The 17,906-nt window shown below is 54.7% G+C and overlaps 2 protein-coding genes and 1 non-coding gene across 4 annotated transcripts; 2 read left to right on the top strand and 1 right to left on the bottom strand.

The window, feature by feature from the left end:
• Positions 1-4,601: 4,601 nt before the first annotated feature.
• On the bottom strand, positions 4,602-6,691 carry DNAJC30 (DnaJ heat shock protein family (Hsp40) member C30). Its single transcript, XM_059154806.1, has one exon. The coding sequence runs from the start codon at positions 6,661-6,663 to the stop codon at positions 5,983-5,985; it is 681 nt and encodes a 226-aa protein (XP_059010789.1). The 5' UTR covers positions 6,664-6,691; the 3' UTR covers positions 4,602-5,982.
• A 118-nt stretch (positions 6,692-6,809) lies between these two features.
• Positions 6,810-17,834, top strand: BUD23 (BUD23 rRNA methyltransferase and ribosome maturation factor). Of its 2 annotated transcripts, XM_059154695.1 has the most exons (12): positions 6,810-6,918; positions 7,017-7,054; positions 8,923-9,018; positions 9,109-9,191; positions 9,289-9,385; positions 11,335-11,431; positions 12,928-12,978; positions 13,569-13,654; positions 13,861-13,906; positions 14,067-14,125; positions 17,351-17,440; positions 17,570-17,834. In XM_059154695.1, exons 1-12 carry the CDS (start codon positions 6,871-6,873, stop codon positions 17,622-17,624), a joined length of 846 nt encoding a protein of 281 aa, XP_059010678.1. In that variant the 5' UTR covers positions 6,810-6,870; the 3' UTR covers positions 17,625-17,834. The 2 variants fall into 2 exon arrangements, with proteins under 2 accessions (XP_059010678.1, XP_059010679.1); XM_059154696.1 differs by lacking the exon at positions 8,923-9,018 and having other exon boundaries at positions 6,816-6,918.
• On the top strand, positions 16,933-17,065 carry LOC131820233 (small Cajal body-specific RNA 20). The gene has a single exon (XR_009349547.1). It is a non-coding gene; the product is annotated as a small Cajal body-specific RNA 20 (non-coding RNA).
• Positions 17,835-17,906: the final 72 nt, after the last annotated feature.

Below are 17,906 nucleotides of genomic sequence, written 5' to 3' on the forward strand. Positions count from 1 at the left end.
TTTCAGCTAGGGTGAATACTTGGTAGCCAGCTTAGGCGATGAGGGTAGGAGAGGCCCTGGGTCAGCTTAGGTCAAGTCTGACGAGATGCCGATTGGCAGGGAGGCCTGGAAGGTCTGGCAAACAGGAGGGGGCAGGCAGAGTGCTGTAGAAGCGAACGTGATCGTGGTCCATGGGACAGAACCATCTAGAAAGAGGAAAATATTGCATTGGCTCTACTCTTCACTCAAGTTTTATACTGTAGGAGGGACTCACCCCCGTCACAAACCACCATCGTTGGTCTCCTGGGCATGTCCCCAATGCACTCGATGAGAACGGGGACTGAGACTAAATCCCACAACGAGGAGTTGAGAGCCATCTGAGATACGGGCGAGGATTAGCCTCCGAACCCGCAAAGGGCTAGAGGTGTAGAGCCAGAGGTCAGAGTCAAGACCGGTGGGTGGAAACCATAGGATGGATGGGGTCCGTCCACAAAAATGAGCGAGCAGTGCCCGTGTGGAGTTGTAGAGATTTCAGCAGTGGTCGGAGGGCCTGGCCCATCTGAGCTTTCCAGAGCCCTGAAGGTCTAGACAGAGGTACCCCAGTTAGGGGTGCAGTCAAAGCTTGTGCAGAGTGTCCACTCGAGAAGGTCTACCCCACACTGGCCTTGGTTCCCCCGCTGTCCTTGTTGCTAGCTCCTGAGCTGCTGGAGGCTGAGGGACACCAGAATCACAAGGTCTGACATGACATGAGACAAGACTGAACGGCTTTGAAGACCTCCCACACCCTCAGCATAGGGCAGGCTGGGCCCCTCTTGTCCTGGTTTTCCATTCCTGGGCCTTGCTTCCAGGGTTGTGGGTTTGTGACCAAAAGGAGAAAAAGCGTTGGGATTGGGCATGTCTGAACCCTCCTCCACTAGCGGGAATTAGCCAGCAGCCTCTGGAAGGCAGAGGCTAATGTGCACTCCCTAGTCGCTCAGCCACCCCTCCCCAGGACAGGTAAAAAAAAAAAAAAGGAATGACCAACCCCAGGGGAGGGGCTGAGAGAGGAGAAAAATATTATTCAAGCAAACCAGATGATATCTTTCTGCGGGTCTTACACCACTCACCTTCCTTAAAGAGCTCAAACTCAGTTTTAGAAGGGGTAGGGAACAAGGCCTTGTAGTGTTCAGCTCTGGCATGAAAAAGACTTGAGGCTGGTGGGTATAGATACCAACAGAGTGGAGTGGGCTCAGTTCTGGGCCATGAGAAAGTCTTTGAGATGGATGGTTAATAAACTTCATTAACCCTCATGCTTGAAGATACATGGAATATTCTGGAAGGCTCTGGAAGGTTCCAGCCAGTCTGGGCTTTTCCTCTGCCACCTGGCAATTTCTGGAACTTTCTGTTTCAAGGTTCCAGGACCCCAGGGAAATGTCCCTGAGCTCAATCCTCTGTGAGAGAGAACCTGAGAGTCTACATCAAGGGGCCCCTGAGAAAGGTCCCACCTATTACAAACCACCAGGGCTTTTACAAACCAAAACCAAAAAGTTGTCCAAATAGCAAAACTTCTATCCCTTTTTGTGATAACAAAGAATTCCTGCCCTTTTAAGAAAGTCTGTTATGTACACATCCTTGTTCAAGAATCACTATCTCGGGCATTATTCTAAGCTTCTCCCCTTATGTCTGAAATATAAAACATAATCGAGGGAGAAGGGAGGGACTAAGGCTTATTGAATCAAGCAGGCCTGAACCAGAGTGGGCTAAAATCTTTACTACTGAACTGGGGTGTGGTCAGTGCAGAGCCAGGGCTAACAACTTGTCCCTGACTTCCAAGGCTAGAGACAAGTGGTTCAAGCTGGACTAGCTGTTGGTCTCTTCCAATTTATACAAGGATTTTACACAAATGATCGAGGGCAGGAATTGATGTTACCTGCCTTTGTCCAGGGCCTTGCCATTGCTGTAGACTTCTCAAAAGATTCTTCTTGTCCCACATGAAAATAAGGTTTAGACTCTGTCTCACTGCTTAGAGCATGAGCTCTCGTAACAACATACGTTATCTGCAAGCTCAAAGGGCTGCCGCGCTAGGAGGCTCACAGAGGGGCAAAGCTGCCCATTTCCACAAAGAAATACACCCTCTCCAGTTTTTTTGGAAAAAAAATGCATGGTCCCTTCTTTTTCCCTTCTCGACAGACACGGAGCATAGAGAGACATTTCTCTATTATGAGCAAAATGGCCAAGTGTGTGGATCAAGGTCTTTTACGCTTCCCCACTGTGGGTGGGCGTGCCGCAAACCCGGGAGCCATGTCCTCCCTAAAAGGCACATGTTAACAGCTTTTCCCAGGTGCTAGTACAAGTGTGGAAGTGAGCACAAAGGCAGCAAGTTTTCTCATTTTTTGAGAGAAGTCAGAAATCTGTTTTTTTATATAGTCTTCTGTTTTGAAAGTTGGCTAAAGTTTTTGAAGATGTGGTGCCAGTCAGAGCGAAACACGGTGTGCAGGTTGGCTGTGTGGCCTCTGGGGCCATGAACTGCAGCCCATTCTTGGTCCTCCTGAAACAGGCCTTGCCTTGTCTACCAGAAGCCCCCTCCCAGAACTGAGGGTGTGAATTCTGTAGGGGCCAAAGCCGGATGGGAGGGAGAACGCAGAGGACCCCAGCCGTAAGAGAGAGATTGCGTAACACCATGACCATGACCTCAGAGCAAGTGCTCTCTGCACCTGCTTCTTGGGGATGACGGCACTGAGCGTTCTCAGTATATACAAGTTCACCACGAGGACCCAGATTCAGGTCTCGCGGTCATCCTCACACAGTAACAGAGGGACCCTCAACTGCTTTGCATAAACCGTACGGCCACCAGACCCACAAGCTGGCCTGAGAACCAAGGTACTGAGGGCAGGCAAGGCGGGCCTTCTCCTATGATCCTGACCATGGCAGGTGGCAGTGTGTGATCTTGTCACAAGGCTGAGGCATGGAGAAGAGGTAAAAACCAGGATAGAGCCCACTTCTCTAGGGCACTGAATTCAAGACAGTGGATTGAAGGAATACCAGTACTTCCTAGCCTCTCTTCGTGCGATCTGGTGACCTTCCAGAAAGGTCTGAGATATGCCACCTTCACCCTGAGGCCATTTCCCCCAAAACGAGTATGGTGGCCACTTACTTGGGCTCCATCCATGGTGCCGAGGCTTGCGACCGTAAGGACTCTGTGCGTGCGCGTGTGTGCGTGCGTGCATTACGTTATATATTAATGACCAAATGGACAACTCATTGGTCTAAGGGAGGTTATTCGTATTCATCTTGGCTCATGCTAGGATCATTATGGAAGGAAAGGTGCATCAAGTGAACAAAAAGCCAGAACCTCAGAAGGGAAGCAAGAAATCCTACTCCCTCAGCGCTGGGGTCTGTAAAGGATCAGTTTCCCAACAGGAAAAAACGTAACAAAGGGCAAAGTTTGGCTCAGGAGAAATAAAGTCCCGATCGAGTCCAAAGACAGTACTGGAATTGCCTACACAAGTATACCTTTGCCTACTGTCTTGTCCGTGTCTCCCCGTCCGGGACTCGTATGCGTGGCACTCACTGGCACACCGTATTTGCCCACCCCCATGAACGCAGCCTGAGGTGGGCTGGGCTGATCTTACCCTTCTCCTGTCCTAGGTCCGACCTTTGAGGGCGTTTTTAGTTTGTGATCAAACAGAGCAAAGGGTCTTGAGTTGAACATGTCTGAGCCTTCCTCCACTATCCGTAACTGGGCAGCAGCCCCTAGAAGGCAGGGATGATATCCCCGGCCTGGTTCTGTCTCTCCTCTGTAGGGCAGGTAAGAAACTGAGAAAGTCACGACTTAGGGCCATCTCAGGAGAAGGGGGAAAGGTGGGAAGGGGGGAACATGATGGGAACCAGTTTGGGGATCCTTGAGAAAGCCTCCCACACATCTCCCTTTCCATAAAGGGCCCAGACTCCATCTTAGGGAGAGTAGAGTTCACTCTGGGCTAAAAAACAAAAACGAAAACAAAACACCTGAGGCAGGCAGGATGGCACTGTGAGAAGAACGTGAGCCTGGTTCTAAGGCCTAAGGAGAGTCTTACAGTTGGATGATTAATAAACTTTATTGACCACCCTCCTTGGAGTTGCATGGAATGTTCCAGAAGTTTCAAAGGGTCTGCCCCTCCCCCAACCTTCTGGAACTTCCTATATACCTCCGTGTTCTGGGACCCCAGGGAATGTTCTTAGCTTTGACATTCACGGACAGAACATAGACTCGGGGGGTGTATATACAGCCACCGATGAGAAAGGTCCCAGCTATTACAGACCACTAGTGTTTATACAAACCCCCAAAGAACCCCAATCCTTTTTGATAGAAACTCTGACAGAATCATGGCCCAAGGACACTCCATTATTCGTCCAGGTGCCTGGTTGCAAACCACTGGTTTCTGGCACATTCTACCAAGCCAAACACTTCCTGTTGTTTGTATTCCAAGAAGGACTTGTTTTCCAAATATGAAACATAGTAACATTAAATGTTCTCTCTAAAAGTACATCTGCCCCTCCCCCCAAACCAAGGCTAAGTGAGCCTACCAGGTCTGAATCCAAAGCCTGCTCAAATCTTTACCACTGAATCGTATGGTCACAGCAAAGTCCAAAGATTTTGCCCCAACCTCCAAGGCTAAAATCAAAATCATTTCTGAGACACCAATTTGAACTAGCTGTGGCCTTATCCTAATTATTAGGATTTCTCAAGAGCAGTTCTTACTAATATACCTAGGCACCGCTGGCTTTGGTTAGAACCTACACTTCTGTCCTCACTCTTGTGGTAGATCTCTTGCGAAGGTTTTCCTATCCTACAGCTTTCCACTTAGCCCTAGTGCAGGAACACCTGAGCTGCTGAACTCCCACAGCCCCCCTCCCCGCCCCCCACCACCACAATCAGGGACACAGAATCAAGAGCCTGACTACTACAGCTCCAGCCAAGCGGTGACCGGTACTGCTTAGCTCGACTTAGACACGGAGAGAGAAAAAAGCCCCAGCCAGCTCTGAATAAAGAACCAAGTTTCCACCACATGCCTCCTCTCCCTGACAAGTACCGTCGACGCCACGCTCGAGCTGCCAGGTTTCAAGGACTTGACTTGTGAGGTTCAACAAGAGGACAGGCCGCCATCCCAGTTTGCCGGATTCAAATTTCCAGTTTGTTGCGGTCTTTCGGGGAAGGGACAGGACTGTACAGTTAGCAAGGGGCACACTGTCCCAAGGATAAACTGGACTCTAACATCATGTTTTAATCCCTGAGCCCATTAGAACTATGGATAATAAAGTGTGACAGACCTCAAGAGAGCAAAATGATTTGTTCCTCTGTGGCCATGCCACCGAGTAATTTCTCCGAGGTCCTACAGAGGCACTCTGGTCCCTTACGCTCGGTGACCTTGCTTTCCTGCTCCCACATGGCACCAGCGGAAGGGGGAGTGGGGCCTGGGGCTGATCAAGAGTGGCAAGGTTTCCAAAGGTCCCATTCTTTCCCTACGTCACGTCTCACCTGTGGCTGGGGAACTCACAGAAAGACAAGGTTCGTACAACCCCAGGATTTTTCTTTTGGCAGCCAACAATGGGTCACATGGCACGGTTCAAGGTTACACAGGCGCCCCACCGGACGAACGCGGGGGCAGGAGCAGACAGGGCTTGCCCCGAGCTTTAGAACAAAGCCAGACCGCGTGTTCCAGAAGTTGACAACATCAGGAAGGCAACCTCTGGAAGCGGGCACCCAAGGGACTCCAGAAAACCCTTCCCTCTCGGGCTTTCGGGACTCTTCTTCTCGGGGCCTCTTTCTTGGGCATCCGAAAGCCTTCTTCCCGGGGCCGTGGGGGAGGGGCGTGCAGGTGGATGGCTAAGCTGGGCGGCCGGGGACGAAGAGGGGGGTAGGCAGCTCCTCCGGACCCCAGCAGAGGTAGACTACCGAAGGCAAAGGGTTCAAGCAGACCGGAAAGGCCATTTTCTCGGGGCTGGCTGGGGGCGGCTGCCCTGTCCTCCTCCTCCTCTCTCCGATTAAAAACGAAAGCCTATGAGGACGAAGGCTGTGAGGAGAAGGAACACAAAAGTCGTGTCTCGGGTCTCGTCCCAGCGGAAGCCCTTCCTGGCCCGGTCCTCCTGCTGCTTGCGCAGGGCCTCTCGCCGGGCCCGCTGGCGCCGCTCGCGCTCCAGCTGCTCTCCGTAGTGCGCTTGGTAGAAGGCGTCGAAGTTGAACATGGTGCGGCTGGCGCCCGCCGCGGCCTGACCGCGGTCGTGGGCCCAAGAGGCAGGTGGCCGGGCGCGGGGCGAGCGGTCATCGCCGGCGGGCCCCTTGGAGGGCCGGACATCAGGTCCGCGCAGGTCCTCGTCGCTGAGCAGGCCGCGGTCATACTTGCGACGCAAGGTGGCACTGCCCAGCACCAAGTAGGCCTGGGAGATGCGCGTGAAGCGCTCGGCAGCCTCGGCGCTCCCCGAGTTGCGGTCCGGGTGGTAGAGGAAGCTCTGCCGGTAGTAAGCTGCCTTGATTTGCGCCTGCGTGGCCGTGGAGGGGACGCCGAGCAGCTCGTAGAGCGCGGTGCGCGAGTATGAGCGGTCGCCCTGGGAGTAAGTCCTCGCTTGTAGGCCCAGGCCGGATCCCCGGTTCTGTGGACCGGTCGGGACCCGCCACAACCTCCACAGTAACCGCCGCGAACACCTCAGATCGCGCCTGGCTGCCATCTTGGATGGGACACGCGGGCGGTGCAAGACGAACTGGCCAATGGGAGGCGTGCGTTGTTCGCAGCGCGTCCGCCCTGTAGCCAATCGAGTAAAATCGGAGGCGGGGAGAGGGGCGGAGCATGCGTGTTGAGAGGTGGGCGTGGAGCCGATGACATAAAAGGCGGATTTCCGGGACGCCAGTCCCAGTCTCGAGGCTGAGGCGCGGATATGGCGTTTCGCAGCAAGAGGCCGGAGCACGGCGGGCCCCCGGAGCTGGTGAGAGGCTTTTGCTCGGCGAATCCCCTTCTTTCCGCGGGTGGGGCTGCCGCGTCTTGATTCCTCCTCTACTGCTCTTCCTTTTCTGTCTCCCGCAGTTTTATGACAAGAATGAAGCCCGGAAATACGTGCGCAAGTAAGGGGAGCCCACATGTTGTCGGGGGTCGGGAACCGGCAGGTTGACCCAACAGCGGGCATGGCTGGGAAAGCGCGCAGAATTGGGGGGCTGCGGGGAAAGGGAGGGACAGGGACTGATTCCAGTTCTGGGCAGTGGGAGAGTCAGCGTTAGAAAAAGCTCGGAATCCTCCGGGCCTCCGTCAAGTAGCGTTCAGATGGGGGTGGATGCTGCGTGCTGTCTCCCGGGGGTTTTCAGAGTTTCAAGTGACCGCTTGTTGGAAGCGCGGGGTAAAATGGGCAGGGGGCCGTGGGGGCCGCTGAGGGGAAGGAAGGCGCATTCACAGAATGTCTGTAGGTCTCGGGTTCTCGAAGAACTGCGGGTGCGGGGAAGAGCGGAGGGCTAGAACAGAGACCCGCAAGCCTTCCTTTTCGGATTCGCTGCTGTGGACAGAACTGTTCTCTGCTCCCGTTTAAACTCGAGCCCGAGACCCAGGAGGTCGGCAGAAATCGCCGGCCCCGGTTGTCCTTAAGCAGCGGCGTCAACTTTCTTCCCCCTACAAAGCTGTGTGGAATTCTCTGTCCTGGTCTTGGGGTAGACCCATCTACTAGAGACCCGGTTTTTCTTAGGGGTCGTCATCGACTGAACTAATACTCAGTTTGAATTACTTCTTATGAAGGAAACGTTAATATTTTATTAATACTTAGTTTGAATTATTTAATATGAAGGAAACGGATGTGTTGGAATGTTTAGAGCATAATGGGTTAAGGAAGGCATGTTATCAGGTATATGGGGTTGGGTAAAGTATTACTACAGTTAATTTTACGTATTTCATTGTTATCACCGTCCTATGTGGCCTGCACTATATATCTCATAGACAAAATGATACAGATTTTTTAAAAAAGATTTTATTTATTTATTTGGCAGAGATCACAAGTAGGTGAGAGGTGGGGTGGGGAGGGCGGGAAGCAGGCTCCCCACTGAGCAGAGAGCCTGATGCAGGGTTCCATCCCAAGACCTCAAGATCATGCCCTGAGCGGAAGGCAGAGGTTTTAACCCACTGAGCCATCCAGGCGCCCCTGATAGAGACTTTTGTTGTGCACTGTTGAGCCTTACGCAACAGAGCTACTATGGTGGGTAATTCTTCCAGAAAATGTGTGGTTTTTTTTACATTTTGTTTATTTGACAGCGCAAGAGAGGGAACACAAGCAGGGGGAGAGGGAGAAGCAGGCTTCCTGCAGAGCAGGGAGCCCAACGTGGGGCTCGATCCCAGGACCCTGGGATCATGATCGGAGCTGAAGGCAAATCCTTGACGACTGAATCGCCCACATGCCCAGAAAGTGTGTTTTTAAGTAACAACCATATCAGAACTTCACTGAGTTGAAAATCCCCAATGATTAGTCATTGAGCTCGGTGATTTGTTCCCTTCACATTAGCATTGCAACTGGTTGAGTTATAATTTAGTGTCCCCCCCAAAAACTTGTGATATTATATGGGTTTGGGAGTCACCTTTATTTATTTATTTAAAGATTTTATTTATTTATTTGACAGAGATCACAAGTAGGCAGAGAGGCAGGCAGAGAGAGAGAGGAAGGAAGGAAGCAGGCTCCCTGCTGTGCAGAGAGCCCGATATGGGGCTCGATCCCAGCACCCTGGGACCATGACCTGAGCTGAAGGCAGAGGCTTTAACCCACTGAGCCACTCAGGCGCCCTGGGGGTCACTTTTAAATAGTTGAGTATGGTGACAGGGTAAGTACCTCAGGGGGATTGTTCCTTTTCCTCTGTCTGCCTTTTTTTTTTTTTTTTTTTTTTCCCTTTTTTCTTTTGCTCTGGGTGATGTTTTAGCTCAGAATTCTTTTATCGCTTGTTTGTGTTTTTTGCCTTCCCAGCTCACGGATGATTGATGTCCAGACCAAAATGGCTGGGCGAGCTTTGGAGCTCCTTTGTCTGCCCGAGGGTCAGCCCTGTTACCTCTTGGATATTGGGTGAGATCCTGGGGCCCAGTTCAGGTTGTCTAGGTGGTGGTGGAGTGTCTTTGCTGCTCATGCTTTTGAGCTCCTGTTTGTGCCTTCCAGCTGTGGTTCTGGGCTGAGTGGAGATTATCTCTCGGATGAAGGGCACTACTGGGTAGGCATCGACATCAGCCCTGCCATGCTGGGTAAGTCTGACCTGCTTCGCCCTGGAACGGACTGCTCTTCATGAGTGTGGAGCAGTGGGCATCGTCTGTTTCCCTGATACTCTCTTTTCCCATGTAGATGCGGCCTTGGACCGAGACACTGAGGGAGACCTGCTTCTGGGGGACATGGGCCAGGGCATCCCCTTCAAACCAGGTTCCTTTGATGGATGTATCAGGTGAGAAGAGTCTTTGCATCCTACTTTTAGTCCTGCAGATCGGTGCTTCCCAAATTGGCTGTGCTGCAGAGTTACCCGGGATACTTAAAAATACACATCCCCAGGTTAGACCAGTGTCCCCAGTTATGTCAGTTTTTTGGTATTTTGAAGCTGTCTAGTTCTTTGATCATCTTACGCTGCCAGGTTCAGGTACTTCTGGTATAGATACTCTGTCTGCTTGGGGGGGGGTCTTTTCACACCTTCAGGAGCCATTTTGTGGGTGCCAGTGGCCATCTTGTTGGCGCCAGTGGCCATCTTGTTCGTGCCAGCAGCCATCTTGTTGGCCCCAGCAGCCATCTTGTTGCCTTCTTTTTGAATAGCTCTGTAGCGGAGAGTGGCCCAGAATTTTCCAGTCTCTTCAGTGACTTGGCCCTTTCTGGGTTGTCAGGGTGAAGTTTGGGACATTTACATAGTACTTTGATAACATGAACATTGAAATGACTGAAATGTGAAGTTTGTCTTCTGTGGTCAAGTTCTGTTGAATATTTCCTGTGCTGTGTTGTTGATGGGGTGGAGGTAGGGGATAAGGAAGAAGTCATAACCTTAATCCTTCCCCGGGGGGATGCCTCCTCCTGTGATTGTGGCCTGAACAGTGGGGATCTGGGTGAGCAGGAAAATTTGGATTTGAAGAGGTTTTTTAGGGTTAGGGATTAGTTTACATCTGGGAACAAGACTGGGGAGAAACCACGTTTCAAGGATGGCCGTGGCTTTTTAGTAATGATTGGGTGAGCTGTTTTAAGCTGCGGGAAACCAGTCAGCCATCAGGTCTGTGTGTTTGAGGAGTAAGTTGTTATTTGTTTGTTTTTTTTAGAGATGGCATGGGAAACTTTTTTTTTGGCATTGCTTACATGTAGGACATGTTACCAAGCGTTTGTGGAGTTTGTGGAGATATATAGCTTTTAAGACTCTCCATGGCGTATTAGGGGCTGTAAGACATGGCAACTAAACACGAAGTCGAGTGTGGAGTGTGACTGGGGAGTTGTGGAGCCCACCACAGTGCTGAGGAGAGGCCAGAGAACACAGGGAAGCCTTTAGAAGGATAGAAGGAGGAAGGGTTGGGTTGGGCCTTGAGGGCCCTGAGGAATTTGGATAGTCATGGGGAGGGTTTCTGAGTGAAGGAACAGTGTGAACCAGGGGACAGAAGAGGCCGGGGAAAGAAGTCTGATAGATCGCGTGGGAAGGATAAGGAATTTTAAACTCGGGCTGAGAAGTGTGGGCTCTATTGAGTAGTCGATGGGAAGCTGGGGAGGGACCAGATCAGAGCTGTACTTTGGGAAGATTATTTAAGAGGAGAGAAGCGAGATGGTTGAAGAAGTGAGGCAGTGAGGGGCGCTGACCCAGGAGAGAGGTAGAGGGAAGTAAAAGCTGGGAGAGGCATTTGGATGGACAAGCGGGGTTTGGGTTTCTGTGGATATGTGTGTGCACAGCAGTGAAGCGGGACTTACCTGAGAGGGGTTTCTAATAGGCGCTTGAGGCTTTTAGGTCTGTGGATGGTGAAGACGCCGAGTGAGTACAGTTAAAGGAACCGATTGAGGAGGATGAATGAATGAGGGTGTTTGCGTTAAGTATTATAAAGGGGTTTTCCTTTGATCACAGGAAGGGAATGAAGGGGCAGGTGGCAGAGAGCCTTGACATGCTGTGTAAATTTAAATTCGAGATGCGTGCAGAAACAAGGTTGAGAAAATACTTGTTCGGACTGGCTACAAGGAAGTCAGTGCTGACCTCCTGTTCACTCTTTTCTGTCCTGTTGTAGAATGGTGAGCTGGAGTGGATCTGCGCGTGCCCAGAAAGAGACCTGTGGGCAGGAGGGTTGGGGCTGAAGGATATGCATGATGTTAGTGCCTCGAAGAGGTGGTGGAGGGAGCAGCGCGTGTTGGTCCCTCTCCTGACAGGGTCCCTTCCTTTCTCAGCATTTCTGCTATTCAGTGGCTCTGTAATGCAAACAAGAAGTCGGACGTCCCTGCCAAGCGCCTGTACTGCTTCTTCTCCTCTCTGTACTCTGTGCTGGTGAGTAGAGGTCTCCTTCCCGTCTGGGCTGGCGGCTTATCCCTCCTGCAGGTACTGACGCGCTAGGAAAAGCCCTTCAGATGGGACCACAGGACCCAAGAACGGTGACAGGACTTTACTATGGTTACTTCTGTCCAGGTCTTTAGTCTTAAGAGGAAAGCTCAGTGGTCTGACATCCCTAACGAAACGTAGAAGATGCTGGTATCAAAATCTGAGACCGATCACTGTTCTGTGTCCCCACTGCACTGTTTTTTTTTTTTTTTTTTAAGATTTTATTTATTGGGCACCTGGGTGGCTCAGTGGGTTAAGCCGCTGCCTTCGACTCAGGTCATGATCTCAGGGTCCTGGGATGGAGTCCCACATCGAGCTCTCTGCTCAGCAGGGGTCCTGCTTCCCTTCCTCTCTATATCTGCCTGCCTCTCTGCCTACTTGTGATCTCTGTCTGTCAAATAAATAAATAAAATCTTTAAAAAAAAAAAAAAGATTTTGTTTATTTATTTGACAGAGAGAGAAATCGATCACAAGTAGGCAGAGAGGCAGGCAGAGAGAGGGGGAAGCAGGCTCCCGGCTGAGCAGAGAGCCCAATGCGGGGCTTGATCCCAGGACGATGGGATCATGACCTGAGGCGAAGGCAGAGGCTTAACCCACTGAGCCCCCCAGGTGCCCCCCCCCTGCACTGTATTTTAATCGGAAGTTGGTTTGGGGGCATGGAGTCCCCAGAGCGAGGACAGAGACTTCGTGTCCAGGGCTCACCGTGTGCCCGCATCCTCTGACTCCCACCCCTCCCTCCCCTACTGCTAATGCTCTGATGGGGAGCGGGGTGGTGGTTTATCACAGAGCTTTTATTAAGCTTTACTTTGTCCTCGTAACTGATACTGTTGATTTCGGTTGTGTTACTGGATTAGAAGATAGTTTGAGATTTTAAGTCCGAAAATTGAGTCCTTTCACTTTTTTGAACGGTCCTAGATGTTTCTTGGTCTCCTTCATCTCCGCACCTCATCCTGGTTTTCCTAGGATGGGTGGTTTTGCAGGCGACCGGCTGGGCTTGTGCGGCGTGTGGTTTCCGTCACACGCGCGCGGGAGCTAATCCGAGGTTCTGGTGGCCTTTGTGTTTGCCTTTCTGCCGAAGTGGTTTCCCTCCTGTGTGTAGCCGGCTCCCCGCCCGCTACATTTCAGGCCTCTGCTCAGGTGTCCCTCAGAGCGGCCTTCCTTGAACCAAAAGTAAACCCAACAGTCTCTTGGCACTCACCGTTCTTTGCTGTAATATTCTTTTTTTTGGGCACTAAATCAGGACTGTGAATTGGCAGCCTTTCTCTCTCAAACATGAGCTCCACAAGTTCCGGGGCTCGCTCTCTTCCCAGCTTGTATCCCAGGCCCTAGGAACAGCGTCGTGTAGCGAGTGAGGTTTCAGATGTTGAGTGAGCGAGGAGCAGAGAAGCGTTGGGCCCTGAGCCCATGGTGTTTTTGTAGGAGAGTGATGTTTCTGTCGCTTGCAGGTCCGTGGAGCCCGGGCCGTCCTGCAGCTGTACCCTGAGAACTCAGAGCAGGTGAGCCCCTCTGTTCCTAGAGGGCTAGGACAGCCCAGAAGCTGTCCTGCTCCCCACTTACCTGCCTCCTGCTGGGAGGGGACAGAACAAGGAACCTGTTGCTGACTGGTAGGGGAACTAGGGAGCGAGCCTCTGGGAGGGCTTCCTCCAGCCCCTGCTGGCACGTTTTATGACCCGTCATCCTAGGGAAGAGCGTCGTGGTATCTGGGCAGAGAGTTGGGATAAGGACGTTTGTCTGCCAACAGACACGTGTCTCAGTTAACCGGCTAGTTCTGGCTCCCGTAATCAAAGGTACAGAAATTGGGGAGGATTTGAGAGGAGAGCAAAGCTGTCTGCTGTGGAGTGTCCTCCGTGGGGCTGAGGAGTAGAGGCGCAGATCCTAAAAGACAGGTGGGGAGCGGTCTCCAGTCCTCACGTGAACCAGTTTGCCCTCCGTGGTGGCCTCCGTGGTGGCCTTTCATCCCTGAGATGGGCGTGGGGGAGATGGGTCCCTGGGCTAGAGAGAAGATAGGGGCATTGTTGGTTCCAGCCTGCCTTTTCCTTCGTGTAGCTTTTGGTCTACACAAAATTCGCTGCTGTTCTCTCCTCAGCTGGAGCTCATCACGACCCAGGCCACCAAGGCTGGCTTCACCGGTGGCGTGGTGGTGGACTTCCCCAACAGCGCCAAGGCCAAGAAGTGAGTGCTGGGGCCTCACTTGCTGCCCACGCAGAGCAGAGAGGGTGTTGGGGTGATGAGCTGGCCAGAGGCGAGCGGGGCTGGGTCCCCAGGGCCGTCACGTTCTGCACCTGTGTGTGGGAGGGAGGGTGCCTTGAGGTCTTCTCCCCAGCATCCCCCCACGAAAGCTCTCTGAGCCCAGCCCTCACTCTACTTTCTGGTTTCAGGTTCTACCTCTGCTTGTTTTCTGGGCCTTCAACCTTTCTGCCAAAGGTGAGGGACCCAGAGTTTGCAGGCTTGTGGCCTTAGGATTCTTCACTTGTGGGGCTGAGCCCTTGGAAGGGCTTAGGCCTGGGTGGCCCAGCCTCTTTGGGGTGGGACAGGCAGTTGTGGAGCCCGCCAGGACAATCTAAGAGCACTCTGGTCCCTGCAGGCCCTGAACGAGAGCAATGACGAAGAGGAGACCAGGGAGTCCGAGTTCACGAGTGAGAGGTAAAGCGGCTTCCGGGGCTGGCAGGCGGGGCTGGAGGAAGGCGGCGACGCTCCGCTTTCACGAGGTCTCACAGGTCCAAGTGGGACAGTGGCTCCAGAGTGGGAGCCCTCCCAGGCCTGAGCCTGCCCCTGCCTCAGGCTGGGCGGCTGGGGCCCTGCTGGATGTCCCCGGACAGCCACACGGCCTTCTTTTCTGTTTTCCCTCCCCACCTGCGACCTGGACGCCCCCGTGCCCCCTCTCCCGCACGCTCCTGTCCGCTCTCCGGGCTCCTTCCCATGCGCTCGCACACGGGCTGCACCGTCTGTCCCGAACCCGCCGACGACAGCTCGCCGTCCCTGAGTGGGGGCTCCCCCGTGGATCCGATCTCATACCTGCCTCTTGCTGCACCGCCCTGTTCTCTCACTCCTGCCTCCCTGTCCTTACCGGTCACTGTGGTCAAGGCCACAGCAGCCTCTGTCCTGCCAAACCTGTGGCTGCTGCCGGGTCTGCGCTCTCCTGTCCTCTTAACCCCCTGCTCCGTTGGCACCGACGCTTGGCACCGACGCGGCCTCTCGCTCCCTTGACGCTTTCCTCACCCGGCCTCCCACCCGCCACCCCGGTTTGGTCCTCGGCTCGCCGGCTCTTCCTTCTCCGAGCACCCTGGGGCGCCCAGCATGGCCCCCTTCTCTGTCGGCTGCCTTAGCCTCCAGCCCTAGCCCCCTCGCTCCAGATTTCTGCCTGCGGCCTTAGCCCCTCCTCCAGCCTCTGACCACCCCCCTCCGCCGAGTGTCCATTCCCGACTTCGCACGTGTGTGGGGCCAAGCCAAGCTCCTGCCGTTCACCCCAAGCCTCCCTCCCTCCACTCTTCCCCCTCCCCGGTCCTGTCGTTCTGACGTCCGCTCCAGCCAGTCCTTCGCGTCCTGTCGCCCCTGGTGCCCACGTCTGGACAGGCGGCGGCCCCGTCCCCGGCCTGAGCCCCCACCGCCGCCCTTGCCTGATGCAGACACTGCTGCGCGGGCCTCCCTACCCCTTTGGATTTCTCCTCCGTCCGCGGCAGGACGAGTCCTTTCCTGGTCCCTTCATTTTCTACCAAAGGCGATTCCGTCTCGGCACTTGTCCGGTGTCCTTGCTTGAGTTCTGCTCACCCTTATTTCCCTCCGTCTTCTGCTGCCCTGAAGCCCACACCTTTGCTTCCTGGGTGGTCGGGGGTCTCCCCACCCGGAAGGAGAATTCGGGGACCGCGGGTATGTCCCTGATGTCAGAGCAGGTCTGGTCCGTGAGCGGTGTCCAGGGTTCCCTGGCTGGATAACGGATGGTAAGGCAGCAGAGGTGGTTAATTTCTTTGTTGTGGTTGATGGGAGTGAAAAGCCCCAAGGTTTTAAGATGGATATTTTTAAGAGGAACAATGAGCGAGAATGAATGAGTTTGGAAGGCCGCAGTGCCGAAGAGCACGCGTGTGTCCCTGTGTCCGCCACAGACTGGAGCCCTCTGATCCCCCGGAACCGCCCCCCCCACCGTGATCGGTTCCCTGAGCTTCCTCAGCCCATTCCCACGGGGATCTGGGGGGCTCTCCGAGATGTGTGCTGCTCTGTGGGGCGCATAGTTGGGGCTTCTCCCGTTCCTGTCGTTTCTGATCGTTGTCTCTGGCTCTGACGACAGTCCACCTGTGGCATTTGCCGCTTCTGACCAACTTTGCCCTCGGCACCTTCCGTCTGGGGCACATGCCATCTCGTCTGCCCCGACGGCTCTCCCGTCCCCTCTGTGGCTCACGGCCGGCCCCCCAGCTCGTCCTGCCCCCAGGCTCCCGCTTGCGTGGTCCTGCCCTTCCGGCCCCCATGTGGCAGCTGCCTCCTGGTTTGCACTTGGTGCCTCAGGCTCCTGCCCCCCGGTCGGGGGCGCACTCCCGTCTTCTTTGTGCCCCCCACCCCCCCGCCTGCACACACCGAAGGGTCTAGATCACTTTCTGTCCCTGACCCCTGCTTACTTAAGGGACAACAACGCTTGCTCCTTTTATAAGGCAAGCGAGATTCTGAGATAACTTTTTTTTCTAAGTAGGTTTTTTTAATGTATTTATTGTGTATTGATACGTGTAAGTGTGTAGAGAGCGGGAGTGGCAGGGAGGGCCGGAGAATCCCGAGCGGACCACACCGAGGACAGCGCCTGGGCTGGGGCTTGGTGGCAGGACCCCGAGATCGTGACCTGAGCCGAAACAGAGTCACGTGCTGCACTGAGCTGCGCAGGCGCCTGGGGGGGTGGGTGGTTGGTTGACTTTTGATGATTCGGACGTCAGTGTTAGGTGAGAACAGATGAGCCGTAGCAGCGACGGGGTGGACATGGCCTGGCCCCCAGGCAAGGAGGGAAGGTGGGCTTCGGACGCGCGGAATCCCGTTGGGTGCCCTTCCTTCTCGTCCCGGGCGCACAGGACTCTTCTGTCCCCTAAGCTTCTGCTCTATCCTTTCAGGGCCTCCCTGCCCCGTGGCGCCGAGGTCCCGGGGCTCCCCCACGTTCTGCCTGTAGAGATTCCCGCTTACCTCAGCAGCCGTCTTGTTCTTCCTAGGCTCCGCTTTGCCTTCCCGTGTCGCTCCTTTAGCAGCTGCTGGGCCTCTGCATGCGCTCTGCCCCGTGTGGCTGCCCCTGCCATAGCCCCGCCGTGGGCTCTTCAGGGCCGAGGCTGGCTCTCAGCTGCCACGGGACGTCCCCGGGTCGTGCGGTCAGGTGCTCGGGGAGTGGTGGCTGCGCCGGTGGTGAGCAGCCCTCCGTGGCAGGAGTTAGGCTGGAAGCCGCTTGATCCCAGCTGTTTGGAGGGGGCAAACAGCCGTGTTCTCAGGGCCTCTCTCCCACGGGGCTGTGTGAGGGGTCCCTTTTCTCCTCAGCCAGGGCCAGAGGCCAAGATCAGCCCTGGAGGAGCATTGTCGGGGCTGCCGTGAGCTGGCAGCCGCGTTTTCCGGCCTCCGACACCGTAGCTGCCGGGAGCCCGCGTGTGCTCTGTCCCAGGCGTGGTCTGTCCCAGGCGTGCCCTGTCCCAGGCGTGCCGACCCCACGGCCACGTGAGGGGCTCAAGTGGCTGCACCGGGGACGGGGCCTCTGGCTCTCCTTGGATGGTGCCAGGCTCTCGGGAGCTGACCCGGGCCTGTGTTGCCCCAAAAGTAGTGGGGCTCCTCCGTGCCTGCCCCACGGGCAGCGCCTGACCAGTAAGCACACCGAAGCAGGCCCTCCGTCCCCTCAGAGCCGTGTCTCCCGCACAGGATCCCGTACAGGATGGCCAGGCGCGGGTTGGTGAGGAAGAGCCGCCAGTGGGTGCTGGAGAAGAAGGCGCGCCGCAGGCGGCAGGGCAGGTGAGGGCCGGGCCGGGCTGCTGGGGAGGACGGGGTCGGGGCTGCTCACGGCTCCCCTGCATTTGTAGGGGTACTGGGGGTTCTTTGGTCCTTGTTTTCTGAGACTGGGCTCTGACTTTCTTGCTACAGGGAAGTCAGACCGGACACCCCGTACACCGGCCGCAGGCGCAAGCCCCGCTTCTGAGCGGCGAGCGGGGCGTGTTGGGACGGCCCGGCTGTGCCCGTTGTCGCGTACCTTGTCGCACGCCTTGTTGCACGCCGGGACTTCTCTCTGTTGAAGTGCCTACTTCGTCAGCTGACAAGATACTGTTAGAGGAAAGTTCTCAAGTTCTAACCATTGTTGTTCACTAACAAAAGTTCTTGTTCTAAAAGCAATAAACCACTTTCCGTGGAACTGTGGTTCTGGCATTTTCCAGATCCGACCCTAAAAGCATTTTTTGAGTTCCTCCACTGGTCAGGGCTACTG

Source organism: Mustela lutreola, chromosome 17, assembly GCF_030435805.1.
Source record: "Mustela lutreola isolate mMusLut2 chromosome 17, mMusLut2.pri, whole genome shotgun sequence".
Lineage (NCBI taxonomy): Eukaryota > Metazoa > Chordata > Mammalia > Carnivora > Mustelidae > Mustela > Mustela lutreola.

Bases quoted from the DNA above. Each gene is read 5' to 3' on its own strand.
- BUD23 (XM_059154695.1), top strand. From the start codon at position 6,871: ATGGCGTTTCGCAGCAAGAGGCCGGAGCACGGCGGGCCCCCGGAGCTG. The intron at 7,055-8,922 runs GTAAGGGGAGCC...TTGCCTTCCCAG, and splicing joins GCCCGGAAATACGTGCGCAA to CTCACGGATGATTGATGTCC. The intron at 9,386-11,334 runs GTGAGAAGAGTC...TTCCTTTCTCAG, and splicing joins TCCTTTGATGGATGTATCAG to CATTTCTGCTATTCAGTGGC.
- DNAJC30 (XM_059154806.1), bottom strand. From the start codon at position 6,663: ATGGCAGCCAGGCGCGATCTGAGGTGTTCGCGGCGGTTACTGTGGAGG.